Source organism: Hippoglossus hippoglossus, chromosome 21 (assembly GCF_009819705.1).
Source record: "Hippoglossus hippoglossus isolate fHipHip1 chromosome 21, fHipHip1.pri, whole genome shotgun sequence".
Classification (NCBI taxonomy): Eukaryota; Metazoa; Chordata; class Actinopteri; order Pleuronectiformes; family Pleuronectidae; genus Hippoglossus; species Hippoglossus hippoglossus.
The window spans coordinates 5,724,741-5,748,682 of NC_047171.1; the positions used below are offsets into that span (position 1 = coordinate 5,724,741).

The window sequence follows — 23,942 nt, forward strand, 5'->3', positions numbered from 1 at the left end:
TTTTAAAGCTAAGCAGCAGCTCAGTCAACAACATGTTTCTTGTTTTACAATGACAGGTCTCATGCACCTTGGTCCAACGGGTTGAGTGAATCACAGCTCAGGGTGAATTGAGTTTACCCCAAGAGGCAAGTGAGCTGTTCTGTCAAACAGCGAGAGATCAAGTGTGTGTGAGTGTGTGTGTGTGTGTGTGTGTGTGTGTGTGTGTGTGTGTGTGGGTGTGTGTGTGTGTGTGTGTGTCTGCCAGCCAACCGAAACGATTTGTGGGTCAGTGGTTGAGGTTAAAGTTAGGGTTAAGGTCAATTTTGGGGTTAGGGTTATTGTTAGCAAGTAGTGGTTATGATTATGGTTAGTCATGATAAGTCTCTGGGAAATTAATGAAAGTCGGTGTAATGTATCCAAAAATAACCATGGTAAATTTGTGTGTGTGTGTGTGTGTGTGTGTGCACAAATGCGATTGTGCATGTATGTTTCGAAATGTTATGTTAGAGCAACATAATAATAACAACAACAAAAATAATAATAATAATACAAAAATAATAATAATAATAATAATAATAATAATAATAATAATAATAATAATAATAATAATAATAACAGCAGATTTCTGTGAGTGTCTCCTCATCTCATTGATGAATACTGGAGACTTAGTAATAATAATAATTACATTATTATCACAGAACCGACCGGAAACGAGGGAGCCACCCTGCGGAACTGTTTATCCGCCCGCATGTCTACACGGACGACAATGAGGAACGGCACGCACCGCACTTCCGTTGCCCATGACGCCGGATCGAAGTTGTGACAGCTGAGTGTCCATGTCAGTGCGAACCCACCGGGAGCCTCCAGGTCCTGCGTGTGCGTGAGAGATCCAGGGTCGGACGCGCCCGCGACTGTCTCCGGCTACAGACGGCGCCTCGAACACAGGAGGGCGGGTTGATTATGGTGTAGCACGGAGCGCTAGCTCTGAGACAGCAGGTAAAGATATACACAGAACAACACTGAGGTGCACTGAGATGACGTTGAGCTATACAGGGGCCAGCGAGGAGACTTCTCACAGGACAACCTGGACTCGTCTCCCCGCCGGCTGGGACAGGCTGAGCCACCTGTGGGAGGGACGAGCCCCGAGCTGGGACCGGGTTCCAGCTCGGGGACCGGGTCTAGCTAGCTGTGATTAGCGGTGTTAGCGGTTTGTTGTGACGGTGAGTTCTGCCCCGAGCAGAGCAGAGCAGTGACGAGGCTCAGAGACTCAGAGAGTATCTACACTAAGTGTGAGTCCTGAGTGTTGATGAATAACACAACAGGTCTGACACTCAGGGCTACACACACACACACGCGCACACACACACACACACACACACACACCCTTGTGTTGGTGGAAGTTAGCTGAGGTCACTTAGTTGTGAGTTACGTACACCATCAGGCTACACCCATTTTACTGAACAGCTGAACTCACTCCCTACGCTGTGTTGTCAATAAGCATGTGTATAATGAGATGGGCGCCTGTGAGGTCATATCAGGGAGTGTTTTGTGTAATTGCACAACACGAGATCAAGTTGTGTGTTTGTCATCCTTAGTGTTGGTGTTTTCTCTGCCAGCTCTGTACTGACTCCCCCCCCACACAGCTCTGGGACTAACATCCAGGTAGCCTGTGTGTCAGCCAGCCACTGCAGTGATTGACAGCCGGGGCAGGTGGGCTGTTGAGTCAGTGAGACGCGTGTGTCACCTGATACCTTCCCTCTCTGCCCCTGCTGTGGCCCAACTCGAGCCCCTGCAGCGCTCAGACTGGAGACACACAGACACACCAGGGAACGGCTCCTGTTGACAGAGGGGCGTGAAGACTCTAATTTTATAAATGCATTTGGAATAAACTGCATTTACAATTTCTGATGCAATTCCCAGCTGACATTGGGTGAGAGGAGGGGGACACCCTGGACAGGTCAGCAGAGACAAACAACCATTTGCACCCATGGACAATTTAGAGATGTCTTTTGACTGTTGGAGGCAGTAAAGATTAAAGGTTTGCATCTATGAACCCAACAGTGTCATAACATAGTTAATGACTTCCTGCTGGAGCGGCATTAATAGGGAGGTTGGCAGGAGCATGGGGTTGAAGTACCTTTTTGTTTTCCTGCTACTTTGCTGTTGCTGCGGGTCAATTGAATATTATTCAGCAAAAATGCCACTAATGCTATCAGTGGAGCTTCAATGCACACTCACTCTTTCTACAAATAAAAGAGTGGGTTGAAGATAAAATGAATCTATAACCAAATGCATAGTTTTGGCTTCTTGATGTGAAGCACTCATCACTTCTCTGTGTCTAACCCATTAAACTCTTTTAAATTCTGTTCTTTTATCTCTTCACTGAAGACAGACGGAATATGTGTCGGCTGAAAAAGTGAAAATATCTGTTATTTCTAAGCAGAATTGAGCTTTGGCCTTGAATATGATTTATCTCTTAACACTCCTCTGTTTCTTTATCATATATCCTATTTATATCTGCAGCCTGGAGATATCATTAGTATCATATTAGTAACATATTCACCTGTATTTGCAATAATGAAACACATTTTTCTCCTCTTTTCTGCCATCTGGTAAAATGAACTAACTCCTCATGCTCTGTGTGACTGTCAGGACTTTGAGCAGCAGTGCAGCAGCGTGGGGCAGACCAAGGCAGACCACAAAGGCGTAGCCATGCTTACATTGGCCAGTAAACTGAAGAGGGAGGATGGAGGAAAGACGGGACGTGCCTCTGGAGCCTCCGACTCCACCCACAGAATCTCCATCAGAGACCGCCTCCTTACCAAAGGTACACGGTATTAGTTTCTTCTTCCATGCAATATCTTTACCGCCTATACTTTGACGGTTGCAGGGTTCTAGAGTCAGTCCCAGCTGCCCTTGGGTGAAAGGCTTATATTTTAAAACAAATTTAGGTCTATTTCAGCTAGGTTGCAATTAGTTTCTGCCTCTGAATATAAAGACTGAATGAATTTTGTATGAATTCTTCATGTCCCTCTTCCTCCATGAATGTTCATTCTATTTCTATATCTTTGTTGCTTCCTTCCTTCTTCTTCATCCATCTGTTTCTCTCTGTCCATGTTTCTGCTCCTTGGTTTTCTATTTATAGCTTCCTCTTATTGCCTTGAGATACGACTTCTAGACACCTGCCTCCTCTCTCCCTCACATTTCACAGAGCTGTCCTTGTCCTTCTCATTTTTTGTCATTCGGTTTACATTTATCCGCACGTGTGAGTGCATTTACGTGCACGTTACCCACCTGCTATGACAAGAGTTTGTATAATTTATAAAGACCACAGGCCTCATTTATAAAACAATGTGTAGGATTCATACTAAAAGTGTACGTGCACACAAAAGCTGAAAATGGCGATTTATAAAATCGTGCACCAGGGAAATGTTCCCTTTATAAATCGCAGTCCACCTGGAAATGTGCATACTGTACGTGAATCTGCCCCAAAGTCCGCCCTCTACAGGCCCACATGCAACCAATGGTCAATGGAAAGCACACCATGAATATTCAATTATCCTGCTGACCAATGGGTTTCTATGGTGAATGAGAAGAAGAGGAGCAACTCTCTGACACTGACATCGAGCTGTTTGTGAGGGAGGTGGAGGTGAAGAAAGACCGATTGTTTGGTGGCCACAGCAGTGAGTGTGACTACTAAATAAAACACACTGATACACTGCTGCTGCTGCTGCAGATAAACAGTGAGTGAGAGTGAGAACGATAGAAAGAACGAAATAAAAAAACAATCTAATTCAAAGGGGGAGGCAAAAAAAAGAATCGCTTCACACGAATGTGACGGGACTTGTTGTATCGCCTGTTCGTTATTTAATCAACCAAAACGGCAGGATAATTAAATTCAGAGACAGCTGTGACATACATTTGTTTCAATCACTTTCAATAACATTGTGAGATAGAGTCTGGATAAACAAGTATATACAGACATTTTAAAGCAGGTATGGTCATGACAATTCTATTTTGATAAACATGTGTATGAACCCTGAATTTGCCATCAAGTATGACACTCGTATTTATAATCAGAGTAGATTCAGTGTTGCTTTCTCCACCACTGGTCCAACATCCTCTACAGCTCAATGTGAATGTGGGTGAACACAATCTTACAAACAGACATCAGCATAATACTGGCCAGTTTAAGTGACTTTTCTCCTTCTTGCATTACTATTGCCTTGTGTAAGTGATTTTATCCATTCGATTCTCACTAGATTTTATTAGTCTGTTTGTTTTGGTGCCCCCAAGGGTAATAATTACACAGTCAAGTGGGCTGGCTTGAATCCCAAACTGTCTATTGTTCAAACTGAGGCTGACAGGCTTTATTTCTTTAGTCCATTTTGCTAAAAACGAGTTCTGTTCCCTGATAAGAACTTTATTAATGCATCTAATTCCTGCTACTACCAAGGGAGCGTGTTTGTTTTATCATCTTTGTCTTTTTTTAACAAATCAAATCTTTGTGTGTCTGTGTGCGTTCCTCACAGTTCCTCTCTCAATCATGGTTGTCATTTTCTCTCAACAGAAGTTGCAGAACTTGAAGCCAATCTCCCCAGTAAGTACAACACACACCTCTGTGCACTGCAGCAACTGAGTGAGTTGAGTCAGACTCTGTTGTTCTGTCTCCTCCTCCCTGTGCTTACATCCACATTCATCAGCTCCACATCTTACATCTTAAAGTGTTACAGCTGAGTAACTGATTTAATATACCATTGTTTATTACAGTGCTCTGGTGTAGGTCCTTTTTAACAGTTCTTAAAACTGTATTACAGTAACATAAAGCTCTTTGGCCTGAATCTGATTATTTTTAACAGTAAATGTGAATATGTCTGTTTTTTTCAATTGTAACATTTAATAGTGTTTGTTGATAGAATGTTTTTAGTAGGTTGTAAACATAAAGTTATTTATTAAAGTACAGTCAGTCTAAATTATTCACTTATACATTTCTTATGCAGTAGAAAATGTTCTCTAAAGCATAATTTCTTCAGTTTTTCATTTTTATCCAGACCCACCAGCTCTGCTGCATTAATGTTGCTTTAATAATCTGGAAACGAGCCATAGTCTTTAATATTATAATCAAACAAGCTCTGGGGCCTTGACGGGTTTCATTCTTGTCATACTTGTCAAACACGTCCTGGGAAGGATTCGTTCCAACAAACTTCACTCTCAACTTTTGCTGGCTCTTGTTTTTGAGAATTAACGCCGCAGAATATCAGATCTTCATTAGTCAGTTATCAGGTTATTGTTATGCATGAGAGCAGAATCCATTATGATTGCTTTGGCTGCTTGTTTTTGTTTGTGGTCTGAGGAGTTTGTCCTCGCAGGCGAGGGCCATGGAAGCCGGACAAACAGCTTGTGTAGGTTAAACTAGAAAGTTGACTTGTTTGCTTGGGGAAAAATGTTGTATACGTCATCCGCCAGAAAAAAGGCATTTCAACACTGTTAATCCTCACAAAACAGGTAAATAAACTATGTCGGTTTTTAGTTCCTGGGAGGACTGCGGACACTTAAATACATTTGTCTTTTTTGACTATGACAATACACAAACAAGAGAGTCGCTCCGAGGTCACGGCCTAACATCCTCGCAGAACTGATGTAAACAAATGGGTGAAGGAATAGGTGAACAAGGGGGTGGAACCAGGGAAATGCTCAGAAATCACCCTACATTGCTCAAACAGCCTGTAAGGATGTCTTTTGCTTTTCATTTCCACCATACATTTACATGTCTGCCAATTCAGGCTGTAAGCCCAGTGTGGGATGTCTATTTTAAACAAAGCTGAGAAGATCCCGTGGATTGTTTTGAAAGGGTGACGATCAGACAAGGGGATTTTAAGTGCAAAGTAATGACGGATGTGATCTATATTTAGATATTTAGGCTTTTCACCATCAAGAGAACAGAATATACTACAGGAAAAACTCACATGATCAGGGCTTAGTTAAACTACAGCTCGGTATATTGACGTTGTCTTTCAGAAGCAAGAGAATTGTAAAGCTACAAACAATGGATAGGAAAATAAAATGCAAACTGAAGGCAAATTATCAATGAGGCAGTACAAGGACGTAGGTTTGAAGATCAGTTGAAAGCACAGAGTCGAGGATGCATCAAAAGTGATGAATCAGTTTTCGAAAACACTTCCACTGTAAAATACTGTTTTCCCCGAACCTACAGTAAGAAAGAATACAAAATGATTTTTTCCCCCCTCCATCAATAAAACCACTGGAATCACAAAAGATGAAGCAGATGGAGAATTTCCCCCCCAAGCATTCCCCCCTACACACCGACAACTAAACATTAACACGTTTTATACTTCAATCATCAGCCCAAGTTATCATAAATGATCTATGAGTTTGTCGGAGTAAGTTTTTAAAAATACAAATTAAATTTCAGATGCGTCATTCAGACTAAACTCTGTTGTAGTGTTGAGTTAGATTCAATGTTTACATTCATATCATTTTTAGAAATCACTATATGTGTGTTATTTTTTTCATGCAGAAAAAAAAGAGCTGTTCAAAAGAGCCGCTGGGATGTTTTGTTGGGTAATGAAAAGTTTCTGCACATGAACTTAGATAAAAAGTGACGTCTGGAGTGCAGTGAATGTCCTCGGACACCAGGGGGGAATGTGGTGCCACAGGGAGTCCCACAGGCCTGTTTCATACACACAGTCTGTGTGAACATGTGTTACTGAGGAGGGATGGAATGGAAATATAATATTGATTTTACCATTATTGGGCATAAAAACATGTAATTATAATTAATGGCAGATCCTATTATAGGTGATTTAACATTTTGCTCAAATAACTGACCCCCCCCCCCCTCCCCCCTCTCCATTTGTTCTGGTTCAGGTACATGCAAAGCCAGTTTCCCTGATGAAGACCAGCTGCATCATTTTCAGCTGGCAGTGTCTCCTGGTAAGAAAATGAGAAGAAAACACATCTTTGCCTCTTTTACATTGTGTTTATTTAAATATGTGACGACTTAAAAGTTTCTCCTCTGTTACTTGAGATGCAGAGAAACTAGTTTTCTAGTAACTTCGTTTACATCCCTGCATTGCTATTTTTGCAGCAGCATTTTTGGGCTGATGTTGCTCCAGAATTAAAGTCATCTAAGTTAATGACAATCAAATTAATAGATTGGTTAAAGGATTATGTTGAATCCATATTGAAGCCTAATACCTCTTTTACACCTAAATGAGTGGCTATAGGTGTTTTTTTTAAATGTGGGTAAACGAGCTAAAAATGGCGAATCACTCCTTTCACATTGCCAGTAGAGGAGTTGGCCTTTCTATTTTATCCCCTGGTGAGTCATCGTCGATGTCATGAACGTTCCGTGAACTGAGGGGCTCTCTCCCCTCGCTGACTTGTCAGTGTTGCATCTTGCATGATACAAAGAAAAAAGAAGTAAAAAAACAGTAACTACACAAACATTCATGGCTATTTACTTACCAATGCCAACGGCCAGAATCACTCAGAGAGAATGCAGCAGTCAGCGTATAAACTGCCAAGATAAAGAAGAAGAAGAAATTAGTGCGTTCACCCGGGTGTCATCTTTTTGTATCTCTGCCTAACGAAGCCGGAGCCAAAAGAAACCTGTCAACTGCACAGTCATTTGGACTTAATGCTGATTGTTGCCTTTCCCATTGCAGACAAAAGCCAGATGTTAGGTTTTCTTTTTGATTAGTAGGAGAGTGGCCTTATTTGAAACTAACAGTGAGCGATTCCTCAAAAAAACTGCGATAATGAGACAGATAAAGTCATATCTCAATGTCCTAAAAGGCGAATTTTGAGTCTTTAAGGATGGAAAGCAGAAGACAAAAAGTCTGAATGAGTGTGTTAAGCCAGAAGAAAAATGTGCTTTCTCTTCATTTATATTGCAAATGTCATGTCATGTTGAAATTTACCAGTGTGAAGAAATCTAAATGAAAATTCCCAACCAAATGTCACACTCTTCTCTGAATCAGAATCTGCAGAGCTCTCTGCAAAATGATTGTCTTTAAAGAGTAACCTCGTAGCTCGCTGAACACACATGCAACCAAATCCACTGCTTTCTCATTTTGCACAACCTTCCAGACAATATGTGGTCTTTGAGTGCGAGCACGTTGTGGTTGGACGAGACTATTATGTGTATGTGATGGAGTGGTAGACTGCAAATGGTAGCAATTTGTTCCTCAGCCTGTGTTTGTCCCGTAAAGTATTCTACCCAAGCCTTCTCTGTTTTTCCACATTTCCACCGCACTGTCATTATTCCCTAAATCCAATCTGCTTGCTCAGCAGTGTTCCAAGCTAAGTGGGCTACCTGTCAAATATTGGACAAACCAAACACAATGGTTTGGAATTACCCAGGTCTCTGGAGGCTCTCTTACCTCGTGCTCCCTGCTCGCTGCTCTTTATCTGTCATACACACACTTTCTCGTTGAGCTGAAGCCCGATGTCACCTTCGCAATTCCCTTGTTTTTGTAAAATGTGACGATTTATCTTTATCTCTTATTGTGAAGATGCTTTAAATTAAAACGTGTGTGTGCGTGTGCGTGTGCATGAGAGAGAGAGAGAGAGCTGAAGAAAGGAAGGAGCAAAGCTAGATACTGGTAATTGGGTGCAGTTGAAACATGTAGAGAATATTTGCAGGAACAATTTCGATAACACCAGACCAGATATGACGCCAGGAATGTGTTGAGGAAAATTATGCAGAAATTTCAGCTCATCTCAAATAATCTACTTTGAATGTATGTGTAATTTTCTGGTTTATACTCTCTCTCTCTCTATATATATATACAAATGTGTGTGTATATAATCAACATCTGGAAACATAACAACATTGCCTCATTGAAGTCCGACAGGCCAAAAAATACATAGTGTTTTTCAGCTTTTTAGCCACATTATCTAAACCACTTAATAAAGTGATAACCCTGTTAATCTTCTTATAGTACAGACACAGCAAGCACAGTAGGTCAACCTTTAACTATGATTGTCATACGTAAGTAAAACAACACATGTAAATTATATTTCTCAAAGTTATGAGCTTTGCTTATGTTCAGATAGTCCATGATTTAAGTTTTTATACATTTGTTGAGTTCAATTTGTTATGAGAGTTCGAATGCTGTAAGCAACTTTTGGCACACATTTTCGAGATGATGATGGGACACCTTAATAATTTGACAGCATCTGGCTGCTGGGCCTCGTGTTGCGGGCGCCGCTGCCTGTGATTCATCCATCTCGGCGTTTCCCCGGATTCTGGGACAGCTCACGAGCTCCTTTGTCGGCAAAATCTGCAGAGAAAAAGCAAAGATCAGCAATTAGAGCAAAGGTTCGGTGTCATGTTCTTTCAGACCAGTTGATGAGGAGATTGAGTTCTCAGAGGAAGACTTGCTCAATTATTCAAAAGCTGTGTCTGCCATACCTCAACTACCCCACCACCCCACCCCACCCCCCACACACATCCATCTCCCCTTTTCATTACCTTTGACACGCTCTTTTCTCTTTTGCAATTTCTGTTCTCTTGTGTTTACTCTCTTTCCTGCCTGCTTGCTCAGTTTCCTCTCCAGTTAAAATTCGGGAAGGTGTCTGTTCATCGATCGTCATTATTTGTGACCAGTACATCTGTTCTTAACACAAAGACCATGCTACTCTAAAGTCAAACCTTATAAAGTATATTGTGAGAATGTAGCATCAGATCCAGAGAATATCATTTCATATCGATCTCTATAATGCACATACAGGAGAACATACTGTTTCAGTTTACTAAAACTTGTATCTGGTAACTACATTCCTTCATATCTATTGCAGAAATAAAGTATTCAAGTTAAGAAAAGTACTAAGCAGTACTTTCCTATTACTGTGCTGACAAATTTCCTTTACAAACAGCCGTTTATAAAGTCGACCCTATCCACACAGAATCTTCCATTTGCACAGATTGTAAATGAGGTGAGGCAGGAAAATGAAATTCAAAGGGAACTTGCCTCAGGATGCAGGTTGTCCAATATTTCCTTATACCTAAACCAGTGTGCGAAAAAACATCATCTTGACATCAAGGCTTACAGAACCGCTTCTTTCCATTATTTCTCCTTTATTTCTCCTTCTTTATTACTGCCGCCCGGGAGCTTATCTCTTAACTCATGTCTGTCCCGTGCTTTGTTTATTTATTCGTCAGCAGGATTACGTGAAAAGTACTGAAGTGATTTGCACCAAAGTTGGTGGAGGGATGGCCAGTCCCAACTCTTACAAGTAGGCCAATCCAACTGTGATAGACTGGTCTGGTTTCTGTGTGTGTGTGTGTGGGTGTGGGTGTGGGAGAGGAGAGGAGAGGAGAGAAGAGAGAGAGAGAGAGAGAGAGTCTGCTGGGGAAAGAGTCTGTCACAGTCTCTGTAATTAATGGGAAGCACTGGTTATTCAGTTAGTATGCTAATGTCCCTGCTTCCTCTAGAATTGTTACACAGATGAACATGGTAAACAAAGGATTGCGCCAACAGCAATAGTGAGAGGTGTTGTGCGATAAACAACCACAGCGTGTTATTTTGTTGGTTGACGGCCAAGACGAGGCTGCAGAGGCTACGCGCTCGTCAGGAGTTCAACTCTGCAAAGTAGTTTACAGCTTCAAGTTAGAGTCAGAATGTAGTTTAGCTTTGTGGTTAGACAATATTTTATACTGAAGAAACTCTGCTGCCCTATTTTTTATTGTAGAATTTCTTGTGAAAATGTCAAAGCATTGAGCTTTTAGTTCTCACCACAGTGACATGCACTGCAGCATATTTTATTATCTTATACATGTAGACATATCCGTGCTGAAAAGTAAATAAATGTATAAACAAACTTTGCTAAAATTTAGCTACATATTAACGTCAGTCTCACATTTTGGGATAACTTTGTAGGTTTACTTCTAAACGAACTAGACAACTTGTGTCTCTCTGTCATTTGAAAGTGACTCTCTAACAAATTAAGTGCAGAATTTATTTGCTTAAAAGTTCAGTTTTGTGTGTGTGTCCAGTGTCTTGTGACAGTAAAGACCGATTGTTGCAGTGCAGTGAAGACAGCATGAATTATTTATGACCTCTGACTGCAGCTGTTAGTCAGTAGACGATCTTTGTCTCCCGCTTTTCTCTCCCCTCCTATAATTTGTTGTTTTGCCCCTTTTTTGTCGTCTCATCCTTTCTGTAATCATTATCCTCTGGTCTTGAGGCTAGAGCTGTTTATCTTTCTTTCTTCCTTTTTTTTTTTGCTACTTGACATTTGTTAATCTCTCTTTTTCACACTCTGCCCCGCTCCCTCTTTCTCTTCTCATTTATTATACAGGAGAGACTGTTTGTGCGGTCTAATTAAATCGTACCTGTCTTTGTTCCACTGAATGGAATCAGGTGGGGTTTAGATCGCCCCATTACGAAGGCCTTAACTCAAACTTTGGCGCTTGAGTTCTCCGAGGGGATGAGAAGGAAAGTGAAACAATTTGTGTGTGTTTGTGTGCTGTTATTCGGCCATTATGAGATGAGAAGCTAAAATTAAGATGGGGCTATGTTCGGTCTACTGAAGGTGGTGACACTGAAAGGTCACACCTCGTGCTTCTGCTCCCTTGAGATGACGTCAGAGATTAAGGTTCGATTCATCCAGTTGATCCTCTCATTTATTCTCCTGGTGCAGAGTGATTGATCTCGGCTGAGCGGGTCGATCTCTGCTGAGTTCTGTTACATTGAGTTCAGATGCAATCTACAGCTTCATTTCAACGAGACCACTGCGTTGCTGGCGTTCTCTACACAAAGTGCTCTGTAAAACAAAAAAAGGATAAAGCATACATGTATTTCGACAAAATATTATTATAATGAAGATGGCCTCTATAGCTAGAGCGTCTATATTTCTTGTGCCGTCCCCATTGAAAGACCTTCTGCACTGTGCATTTCTAGATTTTTGGGTGAATAAAACTCAAGTGAAAATCTGGTAATATTTGTCATAAAACAAATGGTTGTGTAAACATTGTTAAAATCTCTTTCCTTCCTTCTCCGTTTCCCTCCAGACGAAGGTTACTACCAAAGTGGACGGTTTCAGTTTGAAATCAACGTTCCCGAAGCCTACAACATGGTGGTGAGTGGTCCACTGTGTTTTGTGTATGAATGTTTGATTGTTGTCTGTTTTCTTCTGTCCTGTTGTTTGGTTTGAAGCAGTCTATAAACAAAGTTGTGGTGCCCCACCTACCTGAGTCCTCTCTTCCAGGTTTATGAGACTTCTTGTTCACTACAATGAACAACGTCCGGTCCTTAAATTTTTTTCTTTCTGGGCATTTACTTACTTAACTCTATGCACTAGGGGAAATTGTGTCAGTTGGAACATGGACAATTGAAGCACTTAAAGGCATCTCATTGAGCTGCTGTGGCTCGGAAGCTGTAAATGCCTCTTAAACGCTGCTGTTATGAAACCATCTCACCACCATCTCCACTTATCTTTTGTGGACGAACTAAATGAGGTCGAAGCCGATCAGTTCCACTTAGCAGTCGATCTGATTGACCCAACATCTCAGAATGTCAACTGGGAACAGTGTAATTTGCTTCATCATCAGTCTAACAACCATGTCTGTTTGAAATGAATATGACCTGATGTGAGCTAAAGTTAAGTTTCCTTTCTGTTTACTGACTTACCTTTAACGACCAGTGACTAATTTCAAAAAGCTTATTAGAATTCCAGACTGCAAGAAACCAAACTGGGTTCACCTTCTACCCTGGAGACATAAATGATCAAAACCAGTGTGAGACTAAAGCCCGAGGATATAAAAGGATGAGTTTCACTCGTCGTCATCACTGAAAATTGTCGTCCGCGATGTTTCGATTGAGAAAATCCTTTTCTAAAGCCATTTTATCAAGGCTAAAAATATCAAGATATTATTTGAAGACATTGCTCGCTGTACCATCTGTCTGTAGTGAGAGATGGTTCCTGCACACACGGCTTCACCTCTCCACTCGGGCTTATTGTTCATTTCCCAGACAGAAGCCCTTCTCAAGACACCGTGAGTCACCGTGATTAATTGGATGTCGGCTGATTCAAGCATCTACAATTCAGGAAAAAGTAAACGTGTGCTTGGTGTCATCGTTATTTGACGTTTTTCATAAGTAATTTTAAGAAATAGAATATTTATTTTTAACCACCAAATTCAGTGGCTTTAATTTTAATTAAGAACTGTAAATGGATCCTTTCCCTTTGACCCTAAGAGTTCTGCATTCTTGCGGTACATCTCAATCCCCTTAATTCTTTCCATGTTTCCCTCAGTTTTGTCTTTTTTTTCTTACATCTTATTCTCTCTCGCTGAAGACATGAGATGAGATCCAGAGAAAATATGTGACAAGTGAGGAAACATGGAATTATTTTTCTAGCCTAATGAGGCATCCTTTTCTCTGACAAGTCATCTCAGGCAACCTCTGCTTCTTATGACGTCTATTTACACATATTGGCATTCAGCTGAATTTCCTCTACATGGCAATAGAGTGAGTATCTTCTCTCCCTACCTGCTCCTTTGCTTTGGAACCGCGTGCAACATGTAGGAAGGCTTTCCAGGTCAAGTGAGGATCAAGGAGCGAGGAACAATCAAAATAAGGAACCAAGATGTGTATTAGGTCTCTTATAGCTAATGTGTTTCCTGACAAGGAGCATTTTAGAGACCATTGGAGTGGATGAAACAGATAATGTAAAAATAAAGATTGTGGGTTTCGCTGGGTTTTTTGACCAGTGATTGACTAGAGATAATCCACATTAATGGAGTTTGTGGCCAAGCGGTTTTGACATGTACCGAGGTGTGATGCCATTTAAAGGTTTTGGAAATTGTAACATTTGACAAACACGGAAAATAGGATTATGCAAATGTGACCCTTCCTTCTTGCTTTTTTAATGTGGTGTACCTTTCCCTTTTTCCCTCCATCTCTGATGCAGCCCCCATGTAACCAGAGTCAATGTGACTTTTGTTGGCATGGAACATAACAGCTCTGCTCTGCTGTCCTTTGAACCACCCTGTTGCAAAATGCAGAGATTCACTAAACACACAAGGCCCCACAAATGCCATTTCAGCTGAGACATAAAAAAAATACCAAATATTTCTCTATCGTGGTCTGAGAGGCTGATGTTAACAGATGTTAATGTTACAAATTATGAGCGTAGCAGTTCAAACATGGCAAACTAGACTTGACTTGACAGATTTCATTAATGTTTGATGTTTGGTCAGTAAGGACTTCCCATGAAGGAGCTTATCTTTGCTTTTTGCTATTTTAAAAAAGACTGTCTCGAAAATGTCAATAAAATTGGTACATGATGGGTTCTGTATTGATGTAGCTTACAAACCACATAGCAATGACTATATGATTATAAGTATTGAAATTGACATTTGTCCAAAAATCTACACCCCACAATTGGAGGGTTCCCACAAATAAAATAATTAAATCTCTCATTAGCAAAAATCTCTGTCTCTAATTCACTGCTTTGTTTAAAATTTTAAATTGATTGTATATCACTACATGATCACTAATGAATGATGAAACTTTAATGCTGGCCTCTGACGACGGGCTGGGGCTGAATGTTCAGCTTGCAAAGCAGCTGTAAATACAGGTTATTTTTATTTGTTAATTTTTAGTACTAAAAACATGTTAACAATTGCTTTTCTCTCTGTATTAATGTCCAGCCTCCTAAAGTGCGATGTCTGACCAGAATATGGCATCCTAACATCACAGAGAACGGAGAGATCTGTTTGAGGTAATTCTGCTTCACACTCTTCCCCCTGCAGCTTCTTTTTCTCTTCATCACAATTGTTCATCTTTATTTTGTAAGACACTGTTCTTCCTGCGAAGAAATTGATGGGAAAAGTAACAGAAAGATGTGTGTGTGTGTGTGTGTGTGTGTGTGTGTGTGTGTGTGTGTGTGTGTGTGTGTGTGTGTGTGTGTGTGTGTGTGTGTGTGTGTGTGTGTGTGTGTGTGTGGGGGTGTGGGGGTGTGTGTGTGTGGGGTACAATAACCTTTTAGCCAGTCTCAAAGATGGTGTAGGTTTGTGCCTGGTTTTACCAACAGGGATTTTGGAACTCATGACCTTAGGCAATCTCTTACATTTGCAGAAACACGGTGTAATGACGAGCCGCCACTAACTGTGATTTTTTTTTTCTTTTTCTGCAGCTTATTGCGGGAACACTCTATTGATGGTACAGGCTGGGCCCCCACTAGAACATTAAAGGTAATATTACATTTATTAAAGATTATGTGCCTTTATTAAAAAACTGGTTATTTTCTAAAACTCCTTGGTGATTTTTGGATGTGGGCATTTTGGGTGAGGTGATGATTTTAGCTGAAATTGTCCATGTGACAAACTGTATTTTAGTTTAATGTGTAGGTTCACAATGACACATGTTACTAGCAAAAAATAATAAGGTTTGTTTGCCATCATTAAAACAGAATAACTTTGTATTCATTATTCTGTAAATGTTTGAAAAATATTGTTTTCTTTCTTCTCTTCATGATGAGGGTGAACAGGTTGCAATGTTTGATCTCATTATAACCTCTGATTTAATGCAGCATTAACGCTGCTGTAATGATAAAAACAGAGGATTACTGGATTAAAGTCTGTTCACACCAGGTTTAAAATACCAAAGCAGTGTTGTGACAGGTATATTGATGCCATGTAATCAGCTGTTCCGCGTTTGTAACCAATGTGCGATTATCTTAGTTTTTTATGGCGAGATTTGAAGTCAAACAGAAGTTGTGTACACAGAAAGTTATTCCCACACAGCCTTATATTTCATTCACCTTCTCCAGATGACTGTCATGGATTACTGTACTGTATGCCTGAAATAGATCTGACATTTCCTGCTAATGAAATGTACATCGTGTCAAATAATAAGTATCGTTTTATCACGTACTGCTGTATCAGTCCTCGTATTTGTCATCGGAGCACCTCCAATTCTGTGGCTGAAATAGAGATGCATGAAATCAAAATACACTCGTGCAATATTAATTTAACCACATTTTGAAATGAAACCCAAGTCCTTATTCTGAAATGCACATCAATGTGTTTTCAGCCTCAGTTGTGTGTTCATGTTGTTGTGAAAGCCTCTCTTCCCTTGGCTCCATAAGAAGGCACTGCAAGGAAAGCAGCTTTGCATACATTGTGAGTGCTTATCTTGGCGTGTGTGTTTGTGTTCATTATAGCAATAAAAACCAGTGAGCACATAGTCACGCTCAGGAAACACACTCTCCAGCATTGTATCTATCATGTTATTTGCACGTTTCACTGCACACGTACATGAATTAAAGCTACTGTAGCAGCTCAGTGTGAAAACTCAGATAGGCGTCAACAGTGTTCAGCTTGCTACAGACTTAGGCCTGGAGATTCAGTGGCTATTAAAAGCGTAATCAACTTTGGACCTAACCCATTTTCATTTGATTTTAAATCTATTTAAATTAACAAATGATAATGCAAATTGGTTCTCTAATAGCTCTGGATGTCATTTGCATCACAAGATTCTGGCGACATTACTCCTCTTTCTCTGCAGCTGTAAATCAGGCACAACATTCTTTCTTTTCATACATAAATATACTAAATATATATATATAGAAATTCCAACTAATTATCTGAAATAATTCATGTTTCAGATTTAAACCTGCAGTGGCCTTTCGCTGTTGCTCAGAGACGTGTTCTTTTTCAATATTCTGCTTTTTTGTGACCACCCGTCTCTATACCTCTCACACATTTGATTTGTCGTCTGTCACTTGTTTACTTCACTGTAAGTGTACATTTGTTTATAAGTGTGAGAGTTGGTTGGGAACGGGTTCATGTGTCGTCGAGTGTCACTGCAGGTGCACAGAAATGTGTGAGAAAAAGTAACTGCAAAAGCTGTGAGTCAGAAAGGATTGTTTTAGTTTTGAGTGGGTGATGCTGTCTCTCTTCGCCGGTCGCCACTCTTCTCTACTTTAACCCACACACACACACACACACACACACACACACACACACACACACACACACACACACACACACACACACACACACACACACACACACACACACACACACACACACACACACACTGTCTCACATAAAATGCCATTACAATAATGCCTCACAGGGTAATTTCATCACAATGCACAGTTTCACATTTGGATAGTTTATGGCACTAAATGCAGTAAAAAAAAAAAAAAATACACAATTCCTGAAGGGGTTTCCTGTTGTGTTGATGCTTTTACATTTTGGTTTTATAGCTACAGTCTAAACGAATTAATCCATAATGACAAGATGAAAACAATTAGAATTTTGTGTAAATTGTTAAGATAGGGATGACCTACAATAATAATTAATACTATAACAAATCCTGGGACATCAGTGCCCTTTAAGTGGGTTTTGTCCACGATGGGTTTCACAGGTAATAGACATTCACCAGATTAACCCAACCGATCTCTTTCTGAATAAAAACAGTCGACAAACTGTCCAATGTGCTGAGGACTGAGGTTGGCCTGGCCTTTCAATGCAGGTTGATTATTGGGATTATCCACTGAACATGCACAGCGTGAACTCTCATGGGCAACGGAGTGACTGCAAGCCAAGTATGGTAAAATCTTTGAGGTGGTTTTGACAGGCCGCAGGTGGGCTGAGGGGGGGATACGTCAAAAGATGTGATTTACAAAAGTATTCACACCCTTTGCTGTGGCACTCAAAATCATCGTGCGGTACAATCCTAGGAAGAATGAGTTAAACTGCTCAAACTGAGTCGTTCAAGAGTCTGACTTTAAATAAGCAAATAACACGAAATTGGCAGTTGTATCCATCGACAATTAAATCTGCGGCACAAGTGTGCAAAAGAAGCGGTCTCAACACTTCGTTTGTGTGTGTAATGATGAATAATTGAACACAAGCCCTGAAACTATTTACTTGAAATTTGCCGACCAGCTGAAAGTTGTTAGTAGCAGAGTGCAGTGAAATAAAGCTGCTCTTTTTAGTTGGTCTTTTGTGGTGTCTCTCAGCGCTCCATTATACTCACTCACTGCTGCTCTTAATTGAATTTCTCCAGACTATTCCTGTAAGTAAAAAAGAGCAGGATAATGAAAGTGGTGAAGCTGCAGTGATAAAAGGTGATTCTGATGCTTCCTTTGTTCTTCCGATGCGCTGGGCTCTACAGCCTGTAGCTATTGCCAGACCCACTGTGGAGTCTCCTAGTGCACGCTACAGTGGTTCATTAAAGAGTCCCATGGCCCCTACTGGGAGCAGACTCATGGATCTGATGCTGCGATGCATTTTGAAATCACATCTTTTGTTTTACTGCTGTGGGGAATGTAGAAATTCAACAATTCCCATTAAGGTTATGGCAGAGGGATCTAGTTACTGCAAATACAATCTGATACACTGGAAAGTTTGTCAGATTATTAGGTGGATATATAGTTTTAAAGTGGGCTGACAGTGATGATTATAGTTGCTCTTACTGGTTCGGCCACTATTCTTTTAGCAGTGATTCACATTCCTAACTTTAAGGTTGTGTACATATAAATGAACATCATGGTACAGTGTTGTCAGCTCGAGTGTATTAACAGTTTTAGTGTTTCATTGAGTTCTACGCAGCTCCCTTGTGACAACAGTGTATTATCAAGTTTATATTAGATTGTGTTTTGAGATTTATATTGATTGCTAACATTTGACCATTAATGCTTTTTTCATTTGCTTTTTCTAGGACGTTGTCTGGGGATTGAACTCCTTGTTTACTGTAAGTTTAACTTTTCTGCCTCATTAACACGACTATGTTGTTCAAAACTTATTTATTAAATCAAACTCTGGTTTTAGGAACATTTAAAACTTTATGTTTGCAATGGTAAGTGCATTTAGTTTTTTGATATCAAAGCAAGCAGCAATGAAGCAGCTCAAAGCAATCAGATCAGAAGTCCAAAATACGCTTATTTTCCTCAATGCAAGCTTCTATAAATTTCTCATCAACTGCATTGCAAGTATCCATACTCACCCTGAGGTCAGCACTGTTTCCATGATGATAATGGTGATGGTAATCTGCATTGATGCACGGTAATGCCCCAAATCTTCCCTCTTAATCAGGAAACAACCTCTCAGGCCATGTTCCCTGTTATCTCTATTAACACTCTGCCTCTTGCCTCACTTGTTGTGCACAACATCTCTAAGGCAACAGCTTAATTATGCTGTTTTATTTGTTGCAGTTCAAAATCCATGGTGACATTGCAGCAAGTAAATATTGCTGAAATGGGCAAGTTTTATCAGTTATTGGGGGGGAAATGTGCACAATTAATAGAGCTATTGAACCTTGAAAAGTTCTGCAGTAAAACGAGTAAACTTTTGGGACATGCTGTCCTCGATCAATCGCTGGTGTTTCATGATTTTAACTCCACACTGTGATTCGGGTTTGCTGTTTTTACTGTTTCTCTCTGTACATGTTTTTCTTCACATCCTCTCCCTCCTGGTCTCTGCTGCAGGACCTGTTGAACTTTGACGACCCGTTGAACATCGATGCGGCAGAACATCATCTGAAGGACAAGGTGAGACTCAAACCTCGTCTTCAGTTCTGTTTCATCAACAGACACAGAGTAGATTCAGTACAAACAGTCACCCTAGTCATTTACATTCAGATTAGTAAATTCTCCCCAAAGTATCTACGACTTTCTGACAGTGTCCATAATCGTATTCATACCCTACCTGCTGCTGATAGCCTGCAGAGTAAATGTATTTGGATAGGACATGGAGCTGCTGCAGGAGCTGAAGCTTTCACTGACGCTGTGTGTGCACTACTTGCCTATAGGGAATCATGTGCTTTAATCAGGCTCAACACAAAGACCACATAGCAGCCTTTTTCCGAGCAGAGAATGCCAATGACATTGTATCGTGCACGGAACAGGTGTTATTAGAAAAGGCACTGAATTCATGCGCAACTATTTAATTCAGTGGCTCTGCAGCAGACAGCAGGCTTTGCAATTTGTAAGTCAAATCAGGACTAAACTAAACTGGGTCTCTTTAGTTCTCACAACCCTTGCTACTCTTTCCTGAGTTGGTTATTTCCAAATGTATGTGTACAGATTTGTAAGCCCGCGGTTTGTCTGAACTGTAACTTTAAGTATATTTCATCTGGGATTCGCTGAAACTGACCTGGGTCTTGTCAACCTTTATTTTTGGCTTACAGGATAGTGTTGAGTTTGAGGGGGAAGTGGTTGAATGGAAGACTTCCTCTTAGCAAATCAAATATTCAATTTGTTTCTCAAAAATAGGCACCCTGGCTTATTTTTTTTTAATTTATTTCCTCTATCTCACCTCAGTTGTCTTATCATCGCCAATTAATTTCTATCTCATGCATCAGCTCTCTTTCATTCAATTATTTATCGGTACATCAGACTGTGTCATAGTGTTCGGAGGCTGAATTTCTTCGGTTTGCTTACAATATTTTCTTTCTTGGATTTCCAACCAAACTAATGTAACTCTGCAGGGAGCCTGCTAACCAGGGGAATAGCTGTGCCTGTGTTGAGCTGAAAGCATTTTTAAGTACAATATTTGACCTTTTGCACTTTGCACAAACACTTTCCCATGATGCACTGGTACAGTCAGTAGTGCGTAATAATGGCTGCCATGTGACCCTTAGTAGATGTGAAAGAGTTTTTCTTTCTGTGTTTTGAGAGGGGAAAAGAGAGAGAGAGCGAGTTTTAGAGTTATACTTGTTTGAATGAGTCACTTGTCACAGATGTAGGAGTAGAGTGTCAATGGGCCTTTTATAAAGCAAATACAAAAGATCCCTCATTTTTGAGTCAGAAACTCTGATTAGATTATTAATGAGCCAAAATCTCTCAGAAATAATCATAAAGCATTAATTTTACTACAGTATTTTCTGCTTGTACATATTCATATATTTCCTCACAGCCACAATCAGCCTATCAAATAGCTGGAAAAATGCTTTTGATGGAATCATTTAGGACGGATGTTAAAAACCAGGTCTGATGGGATCTGAGAGTTGAGAGCTGCCACAGACTGAGGCAGAGCTGTCCGTCAATATGAGGAGTGAATAGGTAACTGCAAGTGAGGAACATCATAAGATATATAACATATAAGAAGATAAAATGAGGCAATAAACATTATATATTTTAAAGAAGGCAGGTGTGCACAGGAAAACTAGAAAATGACAAAATGAGCTCGTCGACCGAGGAGCAAAAAAAACAATTTGCATGGTGAGGAAAAACCTCTTAATGACTCCACAGCAAGTAAAGAATGCCTGACACTTCATTTCTCAGGCTGTTGAAGCAGATGTTAAAGTGAAGGATTAACCTCAGGGATAAACTCATCACTTGTGGAGAGAGACAAACAGTTTTGAGTTTACAAGATCGACATAAATAAAAGATGAGCATTTTTTCACTTTTGGCAAACGTAAAAATACATTTTCTGGAAGTCGTGGCGCTGCTTCGCTGTGCTGTCGTGGTTCTCTGGAGTCACAGCAACTGAAAACAGGAAGTCATCCAACCATGACCCACTCCCACTGAGTCACTGAGTCAGGCCGCTGTAATCAACGTCGGCTGTAAGTGGGGGTGGATCCGTGGGAGTTTGTGTGTCAGCACGCGTCCATGTTTATGTATGTGGATGTGTGTGTTTGTGTGTGTGTGTGTTGAGGCGTTTGAAGTGGAACTCCTTTTGTGGCTGCTCGCTGAGTACATTTACAGGATAAAGTGGCTGAAAGGAAACACTCTCATGGGCTATTTGGGGAGTGTTTGTGGTATGTGAATAGTTAGTTGGTTACTGCGGTGTTGCACTGCTGTTAGTTGCGAGAGATTATTTTTGTCTGTGTCTGTGTGTGTGTGTGTGTGTGTGTGTGTGTGTGTGTGTGTGTGTGTGTGTGTGTGTGTGTGTGTGTGTGTGTGTGTGTGTGTGTGTGTGTGTGTGTGTGTGTGTGTGTGTACAGATACAAATATGGAATGGGCTAATCAGCTTGAAGGAACACGAGCTGTGTTTACATGCGCATGAATGTAACAATTTAAATGCCACAGATTATTTACAGTCCCTCTGCAGTCATATTCATCTCACAGTGAATTCAATGAAATCAGAGAATACCCTGCTTATCACTGCTGATCAATACTGAGCTTTGAAATGCACATATCCAGTTTAATCTGTAAATCGTGATCAGGTCTGCCCATAGCATTAGAAGTAGTGCGGTGCCTGTTCTAAAGCTGCCTGTTTGCAATGGGCTGTTCACTTTACCCTGTGGTGATGCTGATTGCAGCTTTTCTTTCTGAACTGTAAAAGCGACGTGCAGTGATTGAGCTGTGGCAAGTCAAGAGCGGCTGCTGGACTCAGTCCCCAGAACCCTGAAGCTGCTGCTGCTGCGTAAAGAGCTGTTCACCTGTTTGTTCAAAATTCAGTGAAGCTCGACTCAGTGCATAGAACCCTAAACTGGAAAATGTGGTTTCCTTGCGATTGTCGTGAACGCGCTGTAAAAAAGCGCGTTCACTATTGATAAAAATAGTCAGGATGATGGATTTCCCATTGACTGTGAAAAGGTCAAATGTGCTGATTTTCTGCACTAATTGTTAAAACCTTATGATAATGTAATTGGGACACAGCTATAAGCAATTAATATCACTACAAGTTATTGTCGTGTAAGGCTCCATAACTATGTATGGGTGGTATGAGCTGAAGGTTTGGTGGTGTGCTTGATATCATAGCCAGATCTTTATCTGTTATTTGCCACAATGTTTTATGTTTTAAATGAAGACAAACGGTTTGTGTTTTGTGCAAAGGGGAAATAAAGAAAGGTCCCATGCAACCTCCCCACTTACAATGGCCTCAGAAAATAATATTTATAAGTCTAATATCTGCACTTCTCTGACCAAGTGTCACCACCAAAAACATATTAAACTCCACAGAGACAGGAGGAGAATAAGGGCTTTTTATTGTATTAGCTTATACAGGTGCAGGTGTCAGAGAAGAGGAAAACATATTTCACAAATTTAAAAGTTGTACAGTTCCTATAAAGAATATTAAATACAGTGCATGACATATTTTGTTTTTATAGGCAGCAGAGACTGGTGAGCAGGGAGAACCAAAGTGCATCTTACCCTTTAACTGTTAAAGGGTAAGATGCACTTTGGTTAAAGTTTAACACAACACCCTGCATTAACACATGGGCCATTATTTAAATGTCATGTCCATAAAATGGCAGATGTGCACGGAAACATGAACATACACACACAAACACACACCTCAGCGTTTGAACAGATAATCACATGTTACCTACTGTGATATTGACCACCTGCACCTCTCTGAAAGCAAAAAAACAGCAACAGAATGGAACCTGGGATGGTTTGTTCGTGTTTCCCATGATCCCACTCTGCATTTCTCAATTTTTTTCTACATCACTGATTGCTGATTGATTTGAGAGAACACCTTTCTATCTATTACATACTCAATCTCTTGTGTCCTCGGCTAGCTGAAGCATTTGAGCCTGTTCAGTCAATAGTAAATCATTTCAAACACGCACGCACGCACACACACACACACACACACACACACACACACACACACACACACACACACACACACACACACACACACACACACACACACACACACACACACTCCCTGTACTGTCTCCTTATCTCTTCTGCTTTCATCTTATCAGTTTTCTGCTGTGGTCCTGATGGGATTCTTTAGAGCAGCAAAGGTAGAAGAGGCCTCACTGTTGTGCATGAGTCACAGAAGGTCTGCACCAAACAAAAACAACCATGTTCACTGATTAGTAATCTACTCTCATTCCCTTAGGTACTTGCCTTTAAATTTTTCATTAATGTTTTTTTGAGACGTAATTAAATGTCCAGTTGTAGCTGTGAGCTCATTGTGGCTCTGTAAATTCTGCTTCATTACTAGTCATAAGGAGGAAGGTGATAGAAGTGAAAATAAAGGTCTCATTGTTTTAAAACCTGTGAAATATAGAAGC

At 40.5% G+C, this 23,942-nt stretch overlaps 1 protein-coding gene across 1 annotated transcript in view; it reads left to right on the forward strand.

The window, feature by feature from the left end:
* Positions 1–720: 720 nt before the first annotated feature.
* ube2f (ubiquitin-conjugating enzyme E2F (putative)) overlaps positions 721–23,942 on the forward strand; it is a 28,236-nt gene continuing 5,014 nt past the window's right edge. Inside the window, exons 1-9 of the mRNA XM_034574032.1 lie at positions 721–975; positions 2,632–2,806; positions 4,550–4,579; positions 6,868–6,933; positions 12,020–12,087; positions 14,663–14,733; positions 15,148–15,205; positions 18,687–18,719; positions 19,453–19,515. Coding sequence (XP_034429923.1) covers positions 2,692–2,806; positions 4,550–4,579; positions 6,868–6,933; positions 12,020–12,087; positions 14,663–14,733; positions 15,148–15,205; positions 18,687–18,719; positions 19,453–19,515 — 504 coding nt within the window. The 5' untranslated portion in view covers positions 721–975; positions 2,632–2,691. The remainder of the gene's footprint in view (positions 976–2,631; positions 2,807–4,549; positions 4,580–6,867; positions 6,934–12,019; positions 12,088–14,662; positions 14,734–15,147; positions 15,206–18,686; positions 18,720–19,452; positions 19,516–23,942) is intronic.